At 39.4% G+C, this 26,748-nt stretch overlaps 2 protein-coding genes across 2 annotated transcripts in view; one reads left to right on the top strand and one right to left on the bottom strand.

Moving 5' to 3' along the window:
• Positions 1-323: 323 nt before the first annotated feature.
• On the top strand, positions 324-4,298 carry LOC140338023 (SPRY domain-containing SOCS box protein 3-like). The gene is made up of 4 exons (XM_072422019.1): positions 324-1,141; positions 1,407-1,538; positions 1,941-2,131; positions 3,343-4,298. The coding sequence occupies exons 1-4, from the start codon at positions 991-993 to the stop codon at positions 3,541-3,543; spliced, it is 675 nt and encodes a 224-aa protein (XP_072278120.1). The 5' UTR covers positions 324-990; the 3' UTR covers positions 3,544-4,298.
• Positions 4,299-9,122: 4,824 nt separating this feature from the next.
• Positions 9,123-26,748, bottom strand: part of ARHGAP1 (Rho GTPase activating protein 1) — a 42,973-nt gene continuing 25,347 nt past the window's right edge. Inside the window, exons 5-13 of the mRNA XM_072422018.1 lie at positions 25,835-25,966; positions 22,782-22,868; positions 20,856-20,954; positions 19,854-19,961; positions 19,703-19,779; positions 18,046-18,123; positions 17,153-17,281; positions 15,496-15,599; positions 9,123-14,516 (exon numbers count right to left, since the gene is read on the bottom strand). Coding sequence (XP_072278119.1) covers positions 14,337-14,516; positions 15,496-15,599; positions 17,153-17,281; positions 18,046-18,123; positions 19,703-19,779; positions 19,854-19,961; positions 20,856-20,954; positions 22,782-22,868; positions 25,835-25,966 — 994 coding nt within the window. The 3' untranslated portion in view covers positions 9,123-14,336. The remainder of the gene's footprint in view (positions 14,517-15,495; positions 15,600-17,152; positions 17,282-18,045; positions 18,124-19,702; positions 19,780-19,853; positions 19,962-20,855; positions 20,955-22,781; positions 22,869-25,834; positions 25,967-26,748) is intronic.

The raw sequence follows: 26,748 nt of genomic DNA, 5'->3' as shown, positions 1-26,748 counted from the left end.
AAGGAGAATTCTAGATAAACATTACAGCATTTGTCTCTGTCTGCTTTTGTTTATTTTGTGTTTAAATACACGGTTTGGAAGAAAGCAGACAGAGCTTTATAAAGTTTTGGTCTGTAATCAGTTGTCTGTTTGGGTCTGGCCAGTGCAGTATGAGGAACAAAAGTAGCCATTTCATACAATGTATTTCCATTCAACACCAGTCCCATTCCCCTAATGGATTATTTAATGCTGAGCCAAATTTTGTGGATCTAAAAGCAATAAATACAATCGTATTCTATGTAACCCTTTTATTTTAGAGGAACTCTTACAGTATTTCAGGGAACCCCTGGTAAAATATTGTAATCGGGGGTCATTGGCAAAACGCCCCTTGCAATGATGGTCAGTGTGAAGAATGTTCTCTACAGTGGTATTCCAAGTGTCTCCCTTATAGACAGCTATGGAGATCATTAGTGTTGTACTTGTGGTTCTGCCAGGGGACGTTATACCTGGAACTATTCAGGCACCATCAGATGGAAGGAAAGACAACCACAGCTCGAAGAGCCCCTGTAAAGATCCGGAGGAACCCTAGGGTTCATTGGAACGCTAGGTGAGATTAGCTGTGTATGGTCATAATAAAAGATAATTGTACTAATAGAGTTAAGAACTTTAAATTTCCCTAGCTCACAACAAACTAATGGTGCACCACTGGCATCAGATCTACCTCCAGTTTCAGTTCCTATGAAGGAACAGTAGGAGCTCTGTCTAATTTTAAGTAGACCTGGCAATGAGAGATCAGATAGTGTGGCAGAACACAGTAATTATCAACCTAATGTCACATTGCAGATAGGCAGTGCCATTTCAATTTCTTTACTATGTGTGATAAGTGGTGTTATCTTTTAATTCCCAAAGTAGTTTCTTTGATATATCATTATATTGCATATACCCACTGAGCCCCGTGACTTATCACTTTATATCTTCTCTAATTCCAGTCTGTTTTCCCTGAAGCCCCCCATGCCCAGTGGATACGTAAAGGAGAACTGGCTATGGGAAATAAATGGGCAAAGCTCAATGGCAGAGCTGTCCAAGTGCCAGCAAGAAGTTTACTTCCACACTGACCCAATCCTGGAAAGCTGTGGCACGGCTGGAGTGCGGGGGGATACAGGTAAAGGAAGACATGTCTAAAGCTACATAACATGTACCTTGGTAGTAACGTCCTCTGACTTTCAGTTAGGATCTCTCACCTACAAATATTTGCATAATAGTAAGTCTTGGTGTGTGACCTAGTGCCTGCTGCAATGAATTCTTACCATTGGGGATCACAATATATTATATTTTATATTCTGCTTTATTATACTCATTTTTCTTTAAGATTTCTGTATTGCTGTTTATCATTGGCTGTTCCTCATATAGCTGATCACCTCTTATAGGCTTTCTCCAAGGTGAACATTACTGGGAGATAGAGTTCCTAGAACCACCTTCTGGCCTGTCCGTTATGGTTGGTGTTGGGACTGGTAGAGCAAAACTGCAAGCTGGAAGCTTCCAATATGTCAACCTATTGGGTGAGTTAGCAAAAGCTGCTTTTTTGGCTAAATACTGATCCCAGTCATTCACACTACCTTACAAAAAAGAATGCTGACAAGCTCTGGATGCATTTTCTGGCAGCCTGACAACAGTGGCTTGGTCAACATCAACTCAGGACTAATGTATATACAGCCTATAGAAGTCTATGAAGCATTCATGAACACAACAACCTGGGTGAGAGCCAAAGGCAACAAAGCCACTGCACTGGGCTGCTAGAACTATATTGTCTGCCCAGGCTTTATGATTATATATTCTATTCCCACTGTGTATACACTGTATTGCTGTCATAAAACCAATCACAAGGAAGGGTGAAGATATGGGTTTTACCTTTTTGGTTCCTTTATTTGTGCCCTGATCTGATCTCATGTGTCTTCCTATAGGCATGGACTCGGAGAGCTGGGGCTTGTCTTATAAAGGGACAGTATGGCAGAATGGCATCTGCAAGCAGTACACAGAACCATTCTATGAAGAAGGCACTGTGATTGGTGTACACCTAAACATGGAAGAAGGGACGCTGACTTTCTACAGGGACAGACAGAGTCTGGGAGTGGCCTTTACAGGTCTACATAAAGTACGGACACATAAAAAAGCAGGCGCATAGAATAGAGTTCTAGGGAATTTTGAGGAAATGTCAGTAAAATTTCTGCAGCATGCTGCCATTTATCAGTATTACAGAAGATAAGATTTTACATTTTCCTGAACCAAAGTGATAATGATCTCACATGGAGAGTTTCTTCTTTGTTTTGATATGTTCCTTTGCACAATATTCATCCACAGGAAGTATACGGATTAGGAATTTCAACCTGTTCTTAAAATAGGGGGAAAAGGGAGTTTCTTCATACATTCTTCTCTAGCCAGTGTGTTCTCACTGGGTAATATTTATGTTGATGATGCCATTGGTTTATAAGTTTGGTGACAGACAACCAAAAAATACTCATCAAAAAGTAATCATCCAGATACAATTAATTACCAAAAGTTTCTGCACCATGGCTGTTATTATGGAGTCGGCTCCACAAATGGGTATAATGGCCTCCACTCTTCAAGGAAAGAGTTTTCACAAATTCTTGAGTCAGCGGGCCTGATTTATTAAAGCTCACCAAGGCTGGAGAGGATAAACTTTCAGCAGCAAAGCTGTAATGGATTTTCTCAAAGTCATTTTCTATTTTTTAGCAGATGTTTTCAATCCTGGACCAAATCCATTCCAGGTTTGCTGGATTACCCAACTTCGCTGCTGAAAGTGTATCCTCTTCAGCCTTGGAGAACTTTAATAAATCAGGCCCTGTTAGTGGAAATGTGTGCCTGTACCGCCCAAAACACATTTGTATGGTCAGGTACTGATATTAGGTGGGAAAGACCTTCTGCCAGTCTTACACTTGGCATTCTGAATCATCCCAATAATGCTCAGTTACGTGATATCAGGGCTTTGGGTAGTTCACTTGAGTTGCTCTATATCACTAGCTGCAGCCTTCCGTTGTGCAGTCTTGTCGAATTGGTGTTGTGATGCACTGGCTTCAATACTTTCTGAATCACTGACCAAGAATGAGTACACAGCTCTGGTGTTGTGAGAATGAGCTCAGTAATGGCAGCTGCCATCATTTATCAGTGGCAGGTTCACTTTAAGGCTGGAAATGCACAAATGTTTAAAACACATTTATATACTGTACCAATACCTACACTAAAAACTCAGCCAGGCAGGGTAGGTGTGATGGTCAGGTGTCCACGAGCTTATGGGCATTATATGTTTTTCGACACAAACATCTAACCAATGCTGTTTTTCCCCAGGTCCAGCACCCCTTATATCCAATGGTCTCTTCCACCAGTCCAGGAACCGAGTTAGCACTGGGATTGCGTTGCTGCAGTTTGCCCACTCTAGAGGAAAGATGTCTTAGCACTCTGGCTCGTAATTTGTTGCAAACAGACTTGGCTGATCTATTACCTCTTCCTGCAATTGTCAGGTGGAAGCTGAAAAGCTGGAAAAGCTAGTCGTAAGGCCTGAACTGTACCCAGAGAACTACTGCTATGGACTCTGTGCCAGGAGCAAAAGAACGCCCATATTGTAAACCAGGAGATGTTTGTTCAACGTGTGCTTCTTGTGTCAATAAGCGATGGCAAGGAACGTTTCAAGAAAAACACAGAAGAGAAAGAAATGGCATTAGGGGAATTATACTTTGTCTTGTAAAAGAAAGCACCTGGTTTAAGCATTGCTCTTGCAGTGAGGCATAATGAGCACATCCAAGTAATGTTAATGCTTTTTGACACAACAACAACATGTTGTGTCATTTTCAGAAATTGATGGACAGAAATACAAGTCCTTAGCCATATATTGTATCTGTCTGTATAGCCATTTGTCTGTAGTTCAGCAATAACATTTTGGTGACCCCCACGGCAGTAAATTTTGGTCCTTGAAGGTTACTGGACATACCACAGCACCACTGGTATTTGCACTATGAATACATCCAGCTGCTTTACAAGATGCTACAATTTAGTAAGCGCACTCTAAAAAAAAATGTGATGTGTTGTATTACCATACACACTTTTCTATTTTAACTGTGAATAAGATGCAGTATTTGTATACTGAGATTTATACTTTTGCATTTTTTTTTTTTTTTTAATGGTCAGCTTTTTATTTTAGATGGGGAACAGTGAATTACCCTCAATACTCTGCTACCTCTAATAATGAAATAATAAGATTTAATACTGCTGTATGTATAGTGTAATAAATCTGTTGTGTATTTTCAGTACCGTCTCGTTATTTTTTGCTGTTCGTGCAAAGTCTTTGCACACTCATTTATGGATTTTAAAAGGAAAAAAAGTAGATTATTCATACATGCATTTTTTTATTGTGGCTTGTATATGGCCAAAAGAAGAGTGAGGCAGGGACACAACCGAGCTGCTGGGTGTATAAGACCTGAAGCATATAGATTATTAAAGGCCCAGGTGTATGTGTATATAGATATATATATATAAACAAATATAGATAGATAGCTGCTGGATATACCACCGCAAACAAGGTTTTCTCACTTTCTCAAAGGACCTTTACAGTGACAAAGGAGGTGGGACTGTGAATAAGGTAAACTTGTTCTTCCTGCATTTCAGACTTAACAGAATCAACAGGAGAAAATATGAGAAGTTTATGGTGGGATTCATATACGCTTTTTGTTGTGTAAAAGAAAATCACTTAAGGTGTAGGAGGGTGGTAATATACACCGAGCATGAGACACACACTGAATATTGAAAAACAAAATCTTTTTCTTAATGACTCAGGAAGTCATGGACTTTGTGGTTATACTGCCACCTACAGAACAACTTGACACGGGCAGGTAAAAAAGGCCAACTTGTTCAAAAACAGTCCACCTGAATGATAGATAACACAGGCAACATGCCAAAAAAAAAAAAAAAAAAATAGAAGAAAAACTGTAGACTGACTGCAGAGCAAAAGCACGCTGGGCTCACACCTAAAAGCTGGCTGCAGATGAGACCTGGAAGAAAATATACTAATGGAAGTCGAAATGGCAGCCTTGCAAATCTGGCTAACAAACTTGATGGCACAATGTTCAAGAGGCATTCACAAAACCTGGTATAATGTGGTAAGACAGACAAACATTCCATACAGAATATTTGGACATGAATGAAGACATTATTTCCCTTTTTTTGGGAGTGGGGGATAAACTATATTAAAAAACCGGAAACCATTCTGCCACAGGAACAGGGGTAAAGACTCTGATAAAGAAGGCCCAATATAGCACAGTGGAGATCAGTGATACAGGAAAGTGGGAAGACCAGGGAAGGCATGGAAAACAAAACAAAATTAAAACTCAGCTTGTAACCCAGGGCTATCACCTTTCGCACCTAAATGTCCAAGATGTTCACTAATGCTAAAAGCCCTCTTTCCTATATTTCTCTATTCCTAAATTTACCAATGGGCTTGGCACTATCTAGATTAATCCATTGACTCTCCCCTCTAGAATTTTTCCTCTCTTCCCGCTTCTCCCTAGTTGTTTCTTATCATACAGAACAAGCACTATTTGGAGGTTCTGTCGCCCAGCACAAGTCCAGAGTGCCCTACACATGTGCATGGACAGAAATCTCATGTGGGAGTCAGGAGGATTCCAGCACACCAATACAGCTGAAATTTAAGATTGTGGCAGTTTGCTCCAATAACTCATTCAATTAACGATGAAAAGCATATCTCTGGAGGATTTGTATGAAGTTGCCATGGTTTGGCAAAGCTATCACAGCCTGAATACCGTGTTTCCCCGATGATAAGGCAGGGCCATCAAATAAGACAGCCCCCCCTTTTTAGAGAAAAACGTAAAATAAGGCCCCCCCCCGCAAATAACGGTGACTCCGTGTGGTTCCTCCGTCTGCCTCCATGGCTGCGTGCCGCGCCTCGTCATGAAGAGGAAGTGACAGGACTGCAGTGCGCGCACGTGACTCCGCCCAAGCAAACACAGGCAGCTACTGTGTACTGTAGTCTTCTTCATGGGTAAATAAGGCATCCCCCTGAAAATAAGCCCTAGAGCATATTTTGGCCTTCCAAAAAAAATAAGACAGTGTCTTATCATCGGGGAAACAGGGTAAGATGAAGGCCATGACCCACCAGTGATTTCTAAAAAGGGATTCCAACAACTTATCAGTAAACTTTTAAATCCAGGTAAGACCCAAGACAGCACTAGCAGAACCAACATGATGATCTTCTAAAGATGATGAATAATTTATTTGTACATCATTATTAGGAGTCAAAACTTAACTTTATATAATAGGAAAAAATAAAGCAACTGCTTAGGTGCAGCAAACTGTCATGTACAATAAAAGCCACTGTGGTCATAGGCAGATCTGCAAAGAATCTGCGGAAGAATGGTGTCATTGCTTATGAACTCTGTGGTTGAGGTTGGTGATTTCATGGTCTTGGATATAAAGTCATCCATGACTAACAAAAATCTTTTCAGACACAGAAGATAATGGAGCCAGACAGGAATGCAATGACTTGACAACAGTAATCAGCTGAGGGTATGATATCCTGACTGCAGACAACAAGACAGTCAGAAGATGTGCTGCAGGCAGCCCCTGCATTGTTTTTGGAGTGTGAACAGAGAGGGACTACGCTTTCATGTCTAGAACCAGACATGCTGGGACTGCATTGTATATGTGCAGCTTAAGCCAAGTGATAAGGCTTGGGTACTAAAGAACCCAAATAGCCAACAGCAGATCAAAGGTGTAGGCCAGAGGTGACCAAGTCACTGTAAGTGGGCAGTAGAACATCTGAACATTGGCCCATCATGTGGCGCTCTTGCATTAGCAACAGCAAGATTTCCCCCCCCCCCCCATGCTTATAGTGAAAAAGACTATGCAAGACACTCAGCAACCTAACTTAGCAAGGTTGTTTTCCAGTGCATATCCTGACCAGCCTATTCACCATGTCTATATAGACAGGGAGATGCAAAGGCATTGCTGATAGCTCTGGATGTAAAAAGCATTTTGTAGCCAACTAGCACCAAAATGGGACTCGGACTGTGCCAAAACATGGAACCCAGTGCCTAAAGGTACTTCTATTCTGGCAACAACCAGTCCAGAAGGGTCTATGTGAAGCCAGCCCAGATCAGAGATGATGTCGTTGGGATAGGTGCGATAAAAGTGATTGGCTCTAGGATGGATTTAGGGCTTTTAATAAAAGAAAAAGGTAAACAAAAAACATTTGCCAAATTCTCCTGAAGTTTAATGCAAAAGGTACAAAAATTCTGGTATCCCTAAATGGACAAGAAAGGAAAAAAAAAAGTTTTCTAAAAATTAAAAATCACATAAAAACAAACCAAGGATGTGCAATTAGTTCAAGGATACCGTAAGCAAGGGAACGGGCCGTTCTGCTTCTACACAAAAGAAGTGAAGGATGCCAGATATTGTCACCTGACTGCACAACTCACAAACATGTTATTGCAGCTGGAATGTCTAGTAAACAGCACTGAGAGCAGCAACACCCTGATCATCTAGCCGCTATCAGAAATGTCTTGATGTTTTTCTTCTGCTCACTGGTAAACTTTGAACTCAGCCATTGCGTATCACCACACCCAGCCACCACAAATAGCTAGAAAGTGCTGGATCCCTTAACAATGGACAAATATTTTCTAATGCAATGACTGAGCAGATGTGGGTTGTCACTGGTAAATAATGTACTGTACTTATACAACATAGTAATCAAGGCCTCCTTGTCCTTTCAATTGAAATAATTTGCAGAATATTCTGCTCCGATTCTCTCAATAGGATTAAAATGCCAAAATGAAGAAGTTATTTATTCTCATGATAATTTTGTAAACTTTTCGTGTGACACCAAGTATTTTGGGGAATCTTGCAGTCTTCAAGCTGGTCATGAGCCATTGCAGGTCCCGATTATTTTACTCTCGCAACAGTGGTGGGCAATCTTTACTAAATGGGAAAGCTTCACTTGTAATGTAGTTAGGTGTCATTGTGCCCGAAATAAAAGGCCTGATGGTTCATACTACTCACTGGAAGCCATATGAATGCAGCCATTTGTAGAAAGGTGCAAGGATACCCCACAAGTGCTTTATATAACTTATTGATGACCAATCTCTAAACAGGAATATTTTTCTGCCAGCTTTCTGGGATGATTTATTAGTTTTTTTGCTTTACTCAAATTTCTCGAACTTGAAGATGTTCAAATTTCTCGAACTTGAAATGAAATATAAAACAGGAAACACCAGACCTCAGGTAGAAGCCTTAACCTTGGAGTGGGTGTACTGTCCAGGTCTCAGGAGCTCCTACCTGATTGTCATAGATCTTCCCATTCATTGTGGGCTAGGATGAAGCCATCTCTCCCATGATGTATTCTCTTTGTATATAGAAGTTATTTACCCTCCTATACGCTTCTTTCAGATGCGTACTGTGTGCATTAGTATTTCTTGTCCTTTTTAAGAAGGGAAACCCTTGAATACTTTCAGATCTTTAGGAACCCCTGCTATAATTACTATACCTGCAGCTGTTGGTACATTAGTTTTGTGGTCAAAAGGAAGAATGCCACTTACATTGCCTGTCAGAGGAAAGAATGTCACCCTTACAGATAGCCAAAAAGATCATTGGTGTCAATTTAAATGACCTGAGAGGTACAAATTACTCAAGGAACATCTAGCAACTTCTCGAGGAACACTGGTTGAAAAACACTGGTGTGCATGTACTTGTTTTAGTATTGGCTGCACACCATTGCTCTGGACCAGATTCCTAATTTCCCATGGCTGCACAATACATGGCAGACCTATTACTCTCAGAACCAGGCAGGAGCACATGTGAAAAGGTGACAATGAAGGAGCACAAATTTGGAGACAGTGGTCAGCCAATACCAGAAAGTGCCTCAACAAGGACCCTTAATGCAGAATCACCAGGTATAACTAATAAAAGCCAAACATTTATGAAAATACAAAAAATAAAAATAATAATTTTGTATTGCATTACCTTGCTAAAGGTTCTACATAAAAAAAACATACTGAGCAGGTAATAAGTTCTTACATCAGTCTTCTCAAAGAAGGACAAAATAAAGACACAAACACAGTCTGTAATTTATCAGTTGACTTTTTTTCCTCGTTATACTGAAGTACAAAACGTGAACGTAAAAGCAGAATAAAATTATGTGAGGTGATAGAGGAAGAAAAATCCATAAAAAGATCATCAAAACATCAGCGGATACAGAACAGTTCAAAATACAACATGAAAAATATAAAGAGTGCAAAACCTCAAGACTGACTGCATGACAGCTGGAAACAGCATTACGACGTGTCAAATATATTCATTACTAGTCATGTCAAGCAGTGAGTCACACCGACAACACATTACCTGTCATCTGGCAGATTTAACAGGAAGTGATGGTTCTTAAATGCCAGCCACAAAAGATGCCAGCAGCTCCCCAAATGCTGAAGAACAAATCCTGCCAGGGGGTGGTATGGCATGATAAGCCTTGACGTTCCTCAAGAACTAGAGGGCTGCCCAAAGACCACCATTAGTAATTATACATAAAGCATAACATAAGGCATGGAGATAATAACATTCTCACAAAAAAAACAAAGCAGACAAATGCAAAAAAAGAAAAAGCAAATATACAAGCACACATCGCAGGCTCAACACTGACATTTTTTTCTGGCGTACAGCTTCATCTCAAATGGATTCTGTTAAAAGCACCTTGTTGGAAAGCCACAGATGGAAGCCCTAATTCCTGGCCACCAAGCTGCATGCTTTATTTTTCTAGTAAAGATGCTTTTCTGTGCCAGAACAAGTTAGGTGCCTGGAGTACAGAGAATGGCAACTACTATTGTGCCCTACTTTAGTGTCCCTCACTATGTATGGCTAAGACTGGCACATGTGTGGTAATTGGCCTGACTTATTAGAACTGGAGAAAGAAAAAGTGTTTTACCCATAGCCATCTAACAATCATAAATACAAAAAGTTTTAAAAGAGAACCTGTTACTTTGTCCATTCAGGAGAAGAAACCCCTGTCCCCTCCAGATGCTCTGTTGGAGCCCTTAGTAAATACCTGGTTCAGCTAGGTATGGAAGAGTGTACAGTGCTCTGTTTTCAGCAGCCAATCACCATTTTTGAACACAGTCATGCGCTAAAAGGCTACATGTTGGAGTCTGCTTATATTGGAGCTTACAGAAATAGGGCTCAATAGTCTGAAGGAATAACAGAGCAGTCGGGAAATAAAGGGCAAGTAAGTATCATTGAGTACTTACACTTATGTGAGGGGGTATTTTTGTACGTTTCTTAAAGAAAGACCGTCATGTCTTCCTGAATGGGCAAAGTGACAGCGTCTGCAATTTCAGACCTCAACTTGCTACAGATGCCCACTGTTTCCTCGCTGGCACAGAAAAGGTTGCTTTAAATTAGTGGACTTAAATACAACAACATCTAACTGGAAAGTATAAGTGACATTTCCTTTCCTTCAGTATTCAATAATGCAACAGAGACCAAAATGTATAGGCTGCCTGGAAAGAGAGGAGTTCGCGTTATACACACAGCAACCTTCCCCTTTAAACTTGCACTGGTGTAGGGGGTAATACAGAATCTAAAAGTCCATTGGTTGCTGTGGAAAATCTCCTTCAGTTTATCACGAAGCCCAGTGTGCTTGGATAAGACAATAAGATTATTCTGAACTAGTTCACCTATATAAAAAAAAATATACCAATTTCCTACACGGCGTAACATTGCTAAAACAGGGCAGCATTTTCCCTTCTGAAACGTGTCAGATGGCTTGAAATAGTTCTAACAAGGACAGTAGTGACATTCTTACCAACACACAAAGCAGACAAGGTGTGCAAATTGAATTGTAGCAAACAAAATGTCCCCACTATTTTTGCCTAAATCCAACATATGAGATTTATCTAAAAAGTATCTGGTTAATCTAATCTATAGACCCAACATGTCTGAAAAGTTACAAAATTACAGAAAACCAAATACCCAAATAAAGTGATTTATAAACCAAATCTGTCTAAACCTGAACAATTTAGAGGATAATAGAAATGGAAATAGGCATAGCGTTTTACATACAGATCACCTGCAGTTCAACCGGTTAGAAAGCGTCACTCACATTTTTACATTAAAAAATTAAATCCCTCACAGCAAAGTATTGGCAGTGTTAAACTCTTTAACATTTTTAAAGCCAGGTGGGAAGAAATCGTAGGAGGGTGGCAGGCCCTTTATTGTGACCTAACTCTTCAGTAACCACCCAAAAGCTGCCAGGTGTTTACTGAAAAGTGCCGGGTGGTGGACCCAACTAAAAGGGGCTGGGGAGAACACTGTATTGGGTTTTTATGTACCCCTTCCCTCTGTCCATAATCCTAATAACCCAGTGCCCACAGAAGCTCTTCTGACTAAAGACATCTTTAGGTATACTTTTAGCCAATCTCAATGGGTGTCATAGTTCCTTCTTCTGGCCACCATGTCCTGTACTGCGTAGAAGTCCCAGAAAATAAACCAGGACCAAGCATTTCCTAGTCCCAGAAGTGTCAATTGTTTAAGCTCCTGATGACAGTGGTAATCAGCAGTGTGGGTGGCAAGGAGGAGGGGGTAGTAAACAGTTTGCAGTGCAGAAAAGACTTACTTGTAATGGGATAATCACTTTAAAGTAAAAAAGCTGCAACTTTTATAATAAAGTTTGCAGTATTTCCCCCCTGTGATCAGCACAGGTTTAAATGTAAAGTATTCTCTTATTCTAAATCTAGAAATAGGACGTAACCACCCTTTAAAAAAAAATGCTGCATTTATTATTTGGGGCCAATAATCATAAAACGGGAATACAGTTTCCCAGTTTAAACTAGGTGGAACCAATATAGCTTAGCACAGCATAAAACATTAATGCTACTTTCAGCAGTGAAAATAGTAGTGCATTATGTGCCCTTTGGACATCTCTTAGACACCTTTCATCAGACGGCGATCGTCATAAGTATGACAGTGATCACCTAAAACACCCAGGCTCTACGCTATGAAAATGGCCAATATTGAATGAACCAATCATTCACTCACTTTCAAAACATACACACACAAACATTCTGTTAAACTTTGATATTAATTAACTTTGGCAGTTAAAAATTCAATAGTGAATTAATAAAAAAATAACACGAAGCCAAACGTTTAAGGGCCTGGAAAGTGCAATAAGACTGAATTAAGAAGCCTTAAAGTAGTTTCCACTTTAAAGTACCAAAGCAGGATGTGTAGTTCACATTCATTACATGTTTTTTGCACCGGATTCTAGAATGCCACTTTTGGCACACACAAAGGTAAGCACCTTGTGTTACATTACAGATTACACAGAGGTGGCACTAACCAGCTCTCTTTGGAGCTAAGGTAAAAGGTGTGTGCTGGCTGCTTTCTAGGGTTTATAATGGGTTCTACAAGCTTACCTTGATGCCAGGTAAGTGCCTTCCTGACACAGGTTCTGCTTCATTACTAATCTGCAACTGTAACTCTCCAATTAGAGAAAAACGGTGCAACACAGAAAGTGTTGTCCAGGGACAACATACACCTTGAGAAGGTTTAAGCTGCATCTAAAACAGAGAAACCTAGTTTACGGAGGAAAGCTTTAAAATATTCAGCCACTATAATCATTAACAGTTCACATATAAGGGAAAGCTCCTAGTGAGCCATGACTGCTCTTGTACCGGATCAGACCTTCTCAGCTATGACACACTGAGGAGGAAAAGTGGCTACATACAGATGTGGTTGTTCATTTCTTACAGATGTGCCTATTATAGAACATTTTCTTTCACTATGAACGGTGTTTGCAGCTTAAATGACGTGTGAATGCCAATTCTTGCAAACAACGCCAAGATGGTTTTATAATAAATTGAACTGCGTCACAGGCAGACTCATATATGGTCATTGTTGTGATGTTATCACATGCTTCCACATGTTGGGGAGCATAACAGGGGACCCTTTACTAAACTTGTCAAAAGAGGCTCTCAAATTTGAAGATCACACAAACATACTGTAGCCTGAATCCATTAGATGCCATCACTTAGATTTACAAATATAAAAATGTCTGACTTGTTGTAAACTTCTGAACCATTTAAAAATATGCTTGAAACCCAAAGGTCTTTAAATGTTTCAAAACAGAAAAAAAATTAGCCTGAACCTTTAAAAACACATCACAAACTTTTAAGGTGGAAGGTGGATGTGTGAATGTAGGTGACCTCCACTCTCCTACCTAAACAGTCTGGGGATCTATAGGTTTAAAAATGTAAACCTACATTCTGAGTGACTTATGTGTAAATTGATTACCCCTTAAATATTTTCAGACACACGGCAGAATGGAGTTCTGTAAAAGAGGTAAGAGTAAGGAATCAAACTAGGACATTTAAGGTTTTTGGCGACCTGCTAACTGAGCAGATACCTAAACAATAGGCTGGAGTACCAGATTAAAATTAGAGCTGCTTCGATTTTTAGTCCATTCCCTAAAACCCACTCCTTTTTTTAATAGCCAAGGTTCACCACTCCTAAGGGCCATGTCACACAGGCAACACTGTCATGCAGCAATATTGCCAGGGAATCATGCAGAAGAGCATTCCACCAAACTGATTCTAGCTACAAATTGCTAGCATCGTGATCACCCGTATGACAAGGCTCTTAAAAACAAACCAAATATTATCATAGAATTGCAGGAGCAGGAACAAAACATCTGATTGGTGAAAGCTCCAGGGACTAGCTGTCCACCTTGTTCAGGAAGGAAGGGGAAAGGGGTGTATATAGGTTTTCTATTAACTGATATCCATATTCCACAATAAGTAATTACTCATGTAAATGTGAATTCAAAAGTGTCCACAAGAAATGGAACCGACTACTTGAACAAATGATGGAATTCAGGGATATACAAAAAAGCTAAATTTTCAAGCAGCGTGCAAGTATTCCAACGAAGGACAAAAGGAGTATTATAGGATAGAAGGTTCCCCTTTAACAACTGTATGAGGTCTGTACACCACAACACACCACCACACCTCCAACATGCCATTAAAAATCACAACGATCACACGACACAAAAATGCTTAGCCTGCCAGAGGCATTAGCTGTCACCAAGTGACATACACTGGGTGGACACATGGGCGGTTTCAACTAGAAGGGTCTTTGTGCTGAAATTTAAGTTGGAGATGCCAGCTCCAACACGTCACATACAGGTGTTTACATACAAACACGCACACAACAGACTGAATCAGAGCTGTACGGGACAGGTGGTTGTGTGGTATCAGATTGGCAGTGGCGGAGTGCTGAAGTGACAATATAATGGTTTACATAGAACGTCCCTCAAAAAGATCCTTCTGGCAGTCCAGCAAGAACTTGGTGAAGGTGTTGATGGGATTAATGGCTTTTAGGGTCATGGCCACGTCTTTGGCCCACATGAAGTTTGGCCCAAATACCACTGCCAGATTAGTGTTGGTCATCTTATTCTCAGAGCTCCGAGCAGATACCTAGAAAAGAAACAGAAATGCGTTGGAAGATGCTCAGTTACCAGTCTAGCTTGTCTGCAGTTATTCTTCAAAGCATCTGTCATTGCGGCACTGTAAACAGGTTTAGCACTAATAAAGCTAAGCTCTGGACAGATAAAAAATATCCAGTTACTCTGTGTTCATTATTACAATATTAAATGTTTAATGAGCCTATCAGTTGTGCTGCAGAGTCTAAGTGCTAACAAAGGGACATGCCAACAGGCGGAGAGAGCAGAGCGAGCTCATCCGTTTGCAGCTTATGAATATTTTGTAATCTCCGAACAGCAGTTGGTGCTTCGGGCCCTTTCTTTTGACAAGTATCTGTTTTCTCAGCTAAAAAGCCTGCTTATAGAGCTCAAACCTGCACACACAGCTCAATGCATTAGAACTAGGTTTTTAACCCCTTCCTTAGATCTGTACTGAGAATTAATTGAATGAAGAGTATGATGTACAATCTCTGCCTCCATGCATAAAACGTTGACTTTTAAAATAATCTGTCTGGGAAACTTGTGCATGAAGTTTACTTTACCCCAGGGTTCTGCTATCCTTTAGCACAGGCCTGGGTTTTTCGCATAGTCCAACTACCATTTAGCTATTAGAAGCTGCAGTCTAACATTCCATGGGTCTCTGACCTGGGAACATACAGTACTTGCTTGGTCAGTAGAGCTGAGAAAACACAGAAGGTTTTGGCTAAATGTAGTCATGGTTAGTAAAGGATTGCTGGATTTGTTTAGTTGGTAGAGCTTTATTTGGCATTTTGTTTTATTTTTGGATGTTTTGAAAAAAAAAAAAAAAAGAGGGGGATAAATAGGTTTTGAGCAAACTTGGTGCAGAACCATTCTAGTTTCACTTTAAACCAGCCTTTCTGTCACCAAGTGGAAGCACCCAAACACTGCTCCTTGTTGTGTCAATACAGCAGAACTCAGTTTGGTATAGTAACAGCAGAAATACAGGGTCTTACCTCCACAAGAAATGCTGTGAGAAACCGCAGGACCTCATAGTTTTCCTCGGGCAAAGTCTTCAGCACTTCCTGAGTGGTTTCCACTTGCTTTTCTGGCTCTATACCTGCACACAGAAATTAATTTCAGAAGAACAGTCCAGGTAACCAAATATATCAGAAAGTAAAAACACATTTGTGTAAACGGAGAAAAGTGATATTTGGTGCCAAAGCAAGCCAGGTCTACTGATCATTTGAACATTTTTTATACTATGTTATCAGTAATACCTACTCTGTTTCTATTACATTGTGTCATGGGGGGAAGCTCTGCTTTATAAATCAATAACTCATAAATATGCAACTTATAGGGATTTATTTTAACCAAATTAAGTGTGAAATAAATTATGCTTCACTGAAATGTCTGCAGAAACACAGAAATCATTGCAGAATACATGGGAGGACAACAGGTAATTATTTTTTTTTCTATCCCATTACTGTTAATTGCCCATGAATATTTACCTAATTACCTTAAATAATATATATATATATATATATGTATAAGGACAGGCAATTTTACTGTTTATTGTTTCTAGGAAAGGTGTATCAGTCACATTAGGGAATCCATTAGTTAAAAAAAGTAATTGATTATATATCAAAGCATAGCAACTGCATATTAAATAAACTACAGAGCACAGAAAAACAAAGACACACAAATGCTTTCCCTGCCTCCTGTCTAATGTAGGTTAATGTAAGCTGAGCTAGATAAAACATCAATATTTTTCAGCATTGTCTTGGCAGGTGTATGTGACACTCACTAATCTTTCCCCTACAGCATTTACACAGAGAATAAAAGGAATAACACCCCTGCACTGTTTTATTTAGGGAGCAGAGGGGCCAAGTAATATTTGGATGAAGAGGCTGTCTGTACATGATCTTGGATTTTTTAATGATACCTGGGAATACTCCAATGACGAAAGTGACAGAACTGAAAGTACAAATCCTGGACTTGTTTCTGCTTTAAAAAAGGCACTTTAAAACAAACAAGCACAGGTAAAGAAAAGCTCAATCCAGTAAAGCTTTCTTCGACTGGTATGAGGGGCTGAAAAAAAAAAAACCCTTACAGCCATAGCCAATGAAAAAAACAAGAATGTTATACCTTACTATACTGTAAATAAAATAAAAAAGTTATGACACACCATCATATATCCCCCTCCAAAAATAAGAGAACCTAAGGGAAGGCTATGGGTCAATCCACAGAAGGCAATACAGCCCTATACCCAATATACTATAATATTATTATTGCACAGAATTTATATAGCGCTGACATATTACTCAGCACTTTACAAAGTCCATAGTCATGTCACTAGCTTTTTTTAGGAGAAGCCAATAAACCTAACAGCATGTTTTTGGAATGTGGGAGGAAACTGGAGTACCCTGAGGGAACCAAAGGAGACATGGGGAGAATTTGAAAACTCCATGCAGTGTTCGAATCTTGTCCTAGCCAAGATTCGAACCTGGGACCTAGCAGTGCAGCCAGGCAGCCTGATCAGATGAGGCTTCCATGCTACAGCATAATCTATGACACAATACTTTGCTTATGGCATCCACACAAACTGATGGTTACAAATGTTACCACTCTTTTCATGACCAGTACTAAAGAGTGTTTTAAAAAATCACTTACTGGAGAAGCCAACAACAAAGTTGTAAAGGTTAAATGTCAGCAGTGGCTCTGGCAGCTCTCGGAGGAATGTCTTAAGAATAACTGCTGTCAGGTGGACATCATTGTACTCCTGGAAATTGATGGGAGTTCCTAAACAAAAAAAAGATGTACATTTAAACATTTGATGATTTTGTTAAAGTGCTTTTCTTTAAACTTAATAAAGTGTAACTGATTGCAAACTGTTTATCATTTATCCACTGAGACCTGCAACAAGCCCTTTAAATGTCTATCTGGATTTAAGCAGAACAATGGCTTTGTAGCACCATGTCTGAATTTGCCCCCTGGATGGTAAAGAGGAACATTAGTCATGAAACCTTGATGACGATTTGTAGGGAATTTGAAGAGCCTCTGCCAAAGCCAATTTAAATCTTCAATGCAGATTCCATGAGTCACAAATCTGACTGTACAGACTCTTAGGCCAATTGGCAGGCAGATGACACAGAAAATTGCAAATATTAATCAGGAAATTAAGGATCTGACTGAATAAAATAAAAAATAAAAAAAACACATTACAAAAGTAAAATCAGTTAACATAAAATCACATTTTAAATGTGGACCACTGATTGCCAGGATTTTTTCAGGCTGCTGGAATTTAGGCTTCTGAAACTTAAAAATCCGCACCCTGCACAAATTCTGTTCAACAGGAAACTGCTACATAGGAAAGTAGTGCAGCAGTTGTTTCCAGCTAGACTACTGTACTTATCTGGAGGAATTTTTTTAAAAAAACAACAGGATTCAAGTAATAATGCATTATTATATATTTTTTTAGCTGTTTATTATTGCAATCAGCAGATACAGGTATTCCTCTAAAACCGGGGAACAAAAACCACACAAATCTATTGCATTAGCCTCACCTGTGTTGTATTTCTGCTGAATTTCTCTTACTAATTGTGTGCTGGCCGACCTTCGAAAAATTCCCTCAACGTCAAGAGCTGCAAGGTCACAAGGTCAAAGGTTAAGAAGTGCAAACAAAGCTAGTTCTTCTTTTTGCTGACATTGAAGGTGGTAGAGGAATTTGTCAGCAAAAAGGATCATTGTCTAATCTGGAAAGGGAAGTTTTATATATTAATGGCTTTATCATCCCAAACAAAAGTAATTCAGTGAATGAAGTGAAAAGATGTGATAAAAAAAAGAAAGCAGTAGAGGAAATACAGAATATCCCTAGACATTAGTAAACCCTGCATACAATACAATAACCTATAACTATTTATAGAGCCTATTTAAGTGGGACAAACAGAATTGTTTAGTTTGTCTAAACTAACGTATAATGTGTGAAGCTTAAAAACAAAACGTACAATATGGTATATAACCAGCATAACACCGAACTATTGCTCCCTGTTTCATCTGTATACTATTAGAATAGTTTTGATTTTAACGCTTATAAAAAAAAAAAAGACCTGTTGATATTGCCAGAAATCTATATATGCCACGATTTAGGAAAGGTTGGGAAACACTGGACTAGAGAACACCTACCCTCCAAACAATTCCTTTCCAAGGGGAACAATGCTGCTCCTCAATACATACAAGTATAGTAAGGGAGTGTAAAAAGTGTGAAATAAAAAATCTAATGCGGAGGCCACATTAGTAAGCTATATTAGTGAAGAGGATACCATTGTTGTTTTAGGTAGAGTCATGTGGAATATAGAGCACAAAAATCTCAAAAGAAGATGTTCTTGCAATTTACTGCAATTGACTAAACAAGACTTTAAAGAAAGCTTCTTAAGGCTTGTAGAAAGCTTTGCAATTCTTCTGTAATCATTGCTCCTATACAACCTGAAGCCCACAAAAACGGGGCCTTGTGATCACCATTTGTTGTACCTCTCCTTCCCAAATCCCACCCTCCGCTGAAGATCTGGTACCTTTTTTAATCCCTACATTACTGCAAGGTGCTGTAATGAAATAAAAAAAAAAAAAAAAGTAGTACATTGGAGCTTATCCAACACCCATAACTTCAAGCCTGCCCAATAATTCTATTTTTGTTGGTTATAAACAAAACTTGGCAGCCCTTTCAGGTCCCCTGTGGTAGAAGCAACTATGAATCTAATGCCACTTAACAAAATAAAATGACTACCAACAGATCCCCACAGAGAGCAGTGCTATATTCTGCTCATAACAAAAGTTTGAATGGCATGTTTTGAAGAATTGACAGGAAATTGCATCTTAACTCTGAAGAGTGATAAGGAGGACTTATTTCCTGTCATCTGGCGGACGGGGAACAGAACATTTTTAAAACTTCTACAGAAAAAAAAAAAAAATTAATTGTGGAAAAAGTAATTCTGCCCATTCTAAAAAAACAGGATTAGTAACAAGCTAATGTTCCCCACACTGCTTATACATTAATGGTGCAACTGGCTCCCAAGCTAAAAACAGCTATGGTTCCCACTTACAATCAAGAACGAATTTAAAAGGTTTCTGGTCATCCCATCACCATCAGCTAAGATGTAAAGATCACAAGACATGATGGTAGCTTTTTAAGTAGCCATAAGGAATCCAGAATTTCAGACTACTTACCATTCTGTCGAAGATAGATTACAGTCTCCTGCACAACCTGGGGAATTTTCTCATTGTCAGGGCGTTTCTCCCTCAGTCTGCAGAGAGAAAGGTGATGTAAGGGAGGGAATTTGGAGAAAAGAAAAAATGATGTCTGGTGCAATATACTTACTGCTGCAGAGAAACCCCAAACTGCTGGTTAGGCAGGGGCGGTCGGGGAGGAGCAGCCTTCTGGCTAGCTGGTGGGGTTTTCATTGTAGAGCGGATTAGCTTGTCATACCTGCAATATAGTAAAAAAGACCAATACAGGTCAGTCAATCAAACTTCATATTTTAGGTTTTTTCTGTAGATGCTGAAGCCTATGGTTGATGTTAGTGGATCTCCTGTGTATGAATTTGATAACTAGCCGCTCAGGCCTCAGAAGTAATAGAAGTGCAATTTCCAAAGCCCCATTTATCTGTGGGGACTTTAACAGATCAGCAACTTTTTTTAATCCATGTGTCATTTATTTTTTTTTTAAGGCCAAGTTCCTGCATCTAGGTGCCTGATGTGGCCTATGATTGGAAGCTTTAAACACATATGGCGATTTATGTGCGTGACCAGCTAGATGTTGCATGTCTAGTGCCCTTTAGGGCAAAAGTGATATTACATAGACCACAAGAATTTATTGTGGTCTATCTTGAACTGTTATGTTCTGTACTATTATTTACTGACTACAATACAATATATTAATTGTGCCAAAAACCCTGCTTTTCTCCTGTCCCTTATTTTACTATTGTACTCAATAAGGGTTGGTACGTAGTTCTATAGAACACAAAACTTTAACCACCACTCACACTTCAAATACTCTATGTTCCCTATTTACCCCGACGGCGGAAGTGTAACACCCGCCGTGGTAACTAGAAAGGGAGCCACCACACGGAGGCTCCACAGAGATCCGGCAGTTTGTTCCGGCTCTGCAACGAGTTGCTTAAAGGCCGGAGTTTGCCGACCCCTGATGTAGGGGATTCCCTGTGATGACAGAGGCTGCAGGCCGGTGGAAATCTGAACACGGGCCACAATTGGAGCCCGGGCTGGACTTTGGACATGTCTGGCTTAAATCTTCACAATGTAATTTGTCAGCCTGCAGCTGACCATGTTCACTTCATGTGTGTGCAAGTCTTAAAATTCTTACTCTAGTACTGATTTTGGGATCCCCAACTGTTCCAACTTGACAATCTCCTCCAATTCGTTCAGATAATTTGCGTAAAAAATCTTACGACCAAACTTGAAGCTAGAAGACAAAATAGGAATTAGTCTCATATTAACATTCCCCATTATATTAGCATAGTCTTGTGGCAGTGGTGCTTCACATATAGAGCATTAATTCCATTTTTACTGTAGTTTGAATTGTCCTGTATCAAGAACTTACAACATTAAAAAAAAATGCTAGGCTATACCATTCATTTTTGATAGAACCAATTACATGGTTCTTCCAATCTGCTTCCTTTTTAACAGCATTACTGCAAAGTTACAACTATATGAACAGTTCTTACTTCATGCATAAAAACAATATGAGGGATATTAATCCCGCAAAGCAGCAAGATCGGGCTCCTATGAGCAATTCAAGAGACACTCACTTTGCCAATGCGGGATCAAGCCTTGCACTCACTCCTACACTCACTTTGTCCATCTTCCCTGCCACCGGCTACAATACCCAGCTATGACAGTACCCAGAGCTAGCATTCAATTGCTATGTCTAAGCACTCTCACCGCCTGACAGCAGTTGCTTCAGATGGACAAGAAAAATGCATCACTTTAAAAACTATATTTCTAAATTTGACCATTATGTCCCCATGGAGCGGATTACTCTCCCTTTGCTTCCTGAGAACAGAAATCTGGAGCAGTAAGGGAGAGAAAGCATTTGTAATGGGACACAAACAGCAATAAAAACTTGTTTAAAACATAGTTCACCCTGAATGAAACAAGGTTAGGGGATTTTCCAATTAACCTAAAAAAAACAAACGATCACTGCATGCTTGTGTTTGCATTTTTTTGAGGTCTCTTTCGAGTCTCTGAAAGTACCAACAGAATAAGTCCTGAGCGGGCGAGTTTCCCCAGTGACTGGGTCAGAATTTATAGATTTAATTTGTATAAATAAAGAGGGCAGGGGCCATTCATTTTATCAAGAAATACTGGTAAGTATCTAGAACCAGTTAATGAGAGTCATTTAATATGATGACATTTCCCTGTAACTTTTTAACCAAACATTTATATTTTAATAAACAATATTTTCAACTTGTATAATGAGAACATAAAGTGAATCATTCTCAAAATGATTCCATAAAAGTGCTCAAGCTTATTATATAAACTCCTTTTTTATTTCACAGTGTTAGTCAGGGCAGAACATTTGTAGATTTACAATTTGTGCTGCACAAGACAAAACAAGACGCTGTGCACTTCCTGCACCTAAAATATTTACACAGCACAAATCAACCACTTCTGTACTGTTATATATGTTTTTGGAGTCCCCAAATCAAACACATAAAAGAAAATAAACAGGGGTGTACAAGGCTGATCTTCGAGTATGCAAGAAATGTGAAATGCTTGAATCAAAACTGTCTAACAAAAGAGAAGACCTTATCTTTTGGTACCAATTTTGCATAATTTTGGATGTGGTAGCAATAATGTAATTGGGGCTGCTCATTTAGCAATCAAAACTGTCTATTAATAAATGAAGAACTGGACAAAAAATAAATCCGCCAGGAACCAAAAGAGATTCTCCTTGTGCTCTGCATGTCAATGCGATGGGACTTAGTGGTGTTGGTGTTAGAAGATGTGCTTTTTTTATATTTAAAGCCCTGCCACCATGATGTTGACTGTACTCTTAAGTCTTGTTTAATAAAGCATTAAATAGATGCCTAGCTCTTGTTTCCCACAGCGCCTAATAAGATTTCCACGATCCCCCCCCCCCCGCCCCACACAAATATATGTTGGTATAGAAACGTAGATGTGATTAAATACTTAAGGGCCTCCAAATCTTTTAAATCTTTCGACTGTTCATGAAGATGGTTCCACATCTCCAACTTTTCTTATGTGCAAAACCATTTGGAAGCCTTACCTGATAATAGGTTTAAACAGAACCAGTAAGGTCTTGATGAACATGGTTGGGTGGACGATGTACAAAGCCTTGATGTTTTTCTTGTACCTATTAATAGACAAAAACATACAGTCAGGCAAATTCAACATCGCTTTAGGATTTAGGCCACTTTGCCACAGTCCCTCCATTTTGGGTGTTCCTGTAATATTCTTCAAGTTTTAGAATAATTAAAAAATCATTTTATTCGGAAAACTATCAGCAAAAACAGCAGCTTTTGAAAGGTTTGTGGCACATCTGCATATCAGGTAATCTGATTACAGGGATCACACCTAAAGGATTCTCTTAGAAGCTAGTAAAAGGTTCAAAGATTACCTCCTTTAGATGGAGTTATGCTTTTATTAGAAGATTGTTTTATATATTTACACAGAACTAGCAAAGTACATGAACATCCTGAAACACACCTCATAACAGAAGTAGGACTGGAAGAGAATAGTTCAGCACTCTGAACAAGTCAAGGTCCTACTGCTCGTAGCCGTGTGTTCAGAGGAGAGGAGCACAATGGTGAGATCATTTGGTGCTGTGGCTTCATCATCCAGTGACAGGTCAAGGATGGGGCTGTTCATCTCAATCCAATGTAGTGACTGGAAGCTAAGGATCAAGCTGTAATGCCTAGCTCTATGGTCACCATCACAAGATTTGATGAACAAAAATATTCTGGCAGATAAAACAGAGCCCTACATGTATTCAGGTATATGTCCAGGGTACATATAAATACTCATCCTTTAATGTGTATCCTACCTGTATAATATAGCAAATATCAGATTTTACCAACTGACCCTTTATTTAAATATATTTTCAGGATCAACATACTGTATTGTACACTGGTAAACCTAAATCACATCTATTATGTAAAATTGAAGAACCTACTATTAAACTGTGATGGTAATAAAGTTAATGGGCAAAAAACAACTTCTGCAGGACAACCCTAGGCACTCCAATGATGAAGAAGAAATCAATCAACTGGAATGCATTTTTCCATCCAATTCCTGGCAGATTCCCTGAATATACAATGTGCATGTTTATCCAAATAAAAGAAAAAATAATGAGTAATTGGTGGTCAAATCTTCCTATGGCAATCCCATATCTATATCAGACTTTACAGTCTGTAAGTAACCTTTATCACTAGACTAAAGAATAAAGAAAACATACTCCGCAGAGCCATTCCATCCACATAGTTTCCTCTCTTCTGATGTCATTGAGGTATAAACAAATAGTTTCTCAATAGATGGTATGGAGCATTTGTGTTTCCTGAACGAGACCCTCTCCATGGACACAGAAGAGATGAAAGGCAGACTTGGCAGCTGTACTTCTTTCATTTGTGTACCGTTCTGTGCCAGCTCTGCTGGCTCTCTTACTTACCATAGCACAAAAACGTGACAAAGGTGAAAAAACACTTCACATGTGTTTCCTGTTAACATCATGATATTCCCTCAATGCATGCCAATAATTGAAATTCACACTTCATATTAGAAAAAGATCAGCATTCCCAAATACCACTATTATTTCAGGTTAAAAAAAAACCCCTTCACACAAATAGAGATCAACTGTGATACACAAGCTGGATAATTACATTAACTCTTGATATGCATTGATGTTTTTTGGAGAGGCTGGGCGTGTATACATACCTGTCATCATTTCCCGATCCAAGTGCAACCATTTGGGTCGGCAAATATTGTGTTATGGCTGTGGGCATCTTAAAGCCCAATTTCAGGCTCACTGATTTGCCCTAAGTTTAACACCCCCAAAGCAATAAAAGAAAATATCTTTATAATTATCTCTCCCACCCCAACTCAAGGACTCTTTATGCCATGATATTTCAGGTCCTTTTTATTATCGTCTTTTTCTGGAAATGGGCAGATACTAAATGCTAAACAGAGCAGGGCACCTGATGACATGGATCTGCCCATTACAACAATCTCCTGCAAGTCCGAAACAACAGCTTACAGGTAGAGGGTCAAAAGAAACCCAACAGACAAGAGGTGCTGGATCAATGAGCAGGTAAATCTGCAGGGAAAAAGGATGGAGCTAGGGCGAGTATATAAGCAAAAAAAATAGGCTGGGGGATACAATATTTTCATTTTTGCTTTCAAGTAGGACTTGGGCTTTAACTGTCAAGTATCTGTGTTCTCCCCAGCACCTTCTAGTTGAGCGCGCCAGCCTGCACTTTTCAGTAATCAAACAGCTGTTTTGGGCAGTTACTGAAGTGTTGGGTCATAATATAGGGCCTGTCACCTGCCTACAATTTCTTCCCACCCAGCTTGAAACATTTCTGGGTTAAACACTGAGGTATGCATATATAGTATAGCTGTTCTCTAGTAAGGTATGCAATAATAGATTTCAGGGTTACCGATCATCAAATGGTTCTTAAACTACTAAACAGACCCTGTCACTAGACAATTAATTTAAAATGTTTTCCCATAAAATGAAATGATCATTCAAATTATTTTAGGCATGTTCATATTTACCTGTATAAAAGTCTCTCTTGCGTAGACTTCCAAAAGTCTCAAAACTGCTGCTGGTCAGCAGCCCCAGGAGACTCCGAGCTTTTACTCAAGTGATTCTCTCCAGTATTTCCCTTCATTCCTCCCATGGCAGATTAAAGGTAATTTTGGACATTCCTAATGGGAACAGCTCTGAAACATCTAGATAGTGTCAGAACGCAACTGTTTGGCCCTCCAATGTTTTCTTTTTGGCCATCACAATTATAGGCTGCTTTGTTAACCAATAGAAATAAAGAGGACAAGCAAGTTCCGTCACTACCCGGAAATTTTGGCGCTCCCCCCCCCCTTATTTATAATTTCCTGAGTTGAGTCTTATTAAAGGGGGAATGAAAGCTGTTAAAATGTTTAAGGTGCAGATATCTAGAGGCATAATCAGTTTAAGAATTTTCTGTGTTCCCTCAAACTTAACACCTAAAAATTTGACAAGCTGAAGAACAGAAAGAAAAGTTATAGTTACTATGGACCAAGAGACACTTCCTTATTCAGATACTAAGAGCAGAGGAGTGTTCTTACTTGCGATCAAACTCTCTATAGGCATCTCTTAGCCAGCCCAGGGAAGGCTTGTTCTCGCTGGTCAGGCCATGATGCAGGTAGATCAGTGTGTAATCACTTTCCACATACTGGTCCAATGTGTGCTTTAGATACCTGCAGGGAAAAAGAAAAACAGAGGTTTAATATAAATTGGAAAATATGTAGGGACATTGGGATATGAGGGTCTGTTAGAAAGAACATTTACACTGTAAAGGGAATGGATCCAAAAGCCATGATAAAAGCTTTAATATCCTAATTTGGGAGCTATATATCAGGGCAGTGAATCTAAACCCATTCTGCACAGAGGTTTGCAGTGACTCAGAGCACCTCAACCTGATATTTCACATTTTTGGAAGTTGCTGTGATTTTCAAATCACTTAGTATTGTTCACTCCCAAACAGGGACTTGGTGCGGAGATTTTGTGTGGTTGTGGCTATCATATACATTTAAGTTAAAGCGTACCTAAACTCAGAAATTTCACTTTACATAAAACAGTGGACAACCCTTTTATGTAAGGTAAAAATTATGTAGTTTGTGCAACACCCGTTTTTCTCAATCTAGGAGATTGAGAATGAATGGAAACACAAAGGGGATGGGAGTGCCCAGGCAATCGAGAATGAATGGGAGCGCAAAGCCTCCCGGGATACCTACGTCAGGCATTCCAAGAGGCTTTTAGGGGCTCCCTCTGCACATGCCCGAGGAGCCTTTTCGTGCAAATAGAAAAGTTTGCCGCTCTCACTCATGCGCAGCCGGGTGACCTTGGCCAGACCCCCCCTGGATGGATCAGACTGCCATGCAGGATTGAAGCCAAGAGTATTTTTTTGCCAGTTTTCAGTTTATTCCTCTTTAAGTATAAAAGCGGCGTTATCAATTCTTCTGAATTCAGAAGAATCAGC

The sequence above is a fragment of the Pyxicephalus adspersus genome, chromosome 9 (assembly GCF_032062135.1).
Source record: "Pyxicephalus adspersus chromosome 9, UCB_Pads_2.0, whole genome shotgun sequence".
In the NCBI taxonomy this organism is placed as follows: Eukaryota; Metazoa; Chordata; class Amphibia; order Anura; family Pyxicephalidae; genus Pyxicephalus; species Pyxicephalus adspersus.
Note: the sequence above shows the minus strand (reverse complement) of the source record. Positions and strands in the feature narration are given on the sequence as shown.

Bases quoted from the DNA above. Each gene is read 5' to 3' on its own strand.
- LOC140338023 (XM_072422019.1), top strand. From the start codon at position 991: ATGCCCAGTGGATACGTAAAGGAGAACTGGCTATGGGAAATAAATGGG. The intron at 1,539-1,940 runs GTGAGTTAGCAA...GTCTTCCTATAG, and splicing joins CCAATATGTCAACCTATTGG to GCATGGACTCGGAGAGCTGG. The intron at 2,132-3,342 runs GTACGGACACAT...GTTTTTCCCCAG, and splicing joins CCTTTACAGGTCTACATAAA to GTCCAGCACCCCTTATATCC.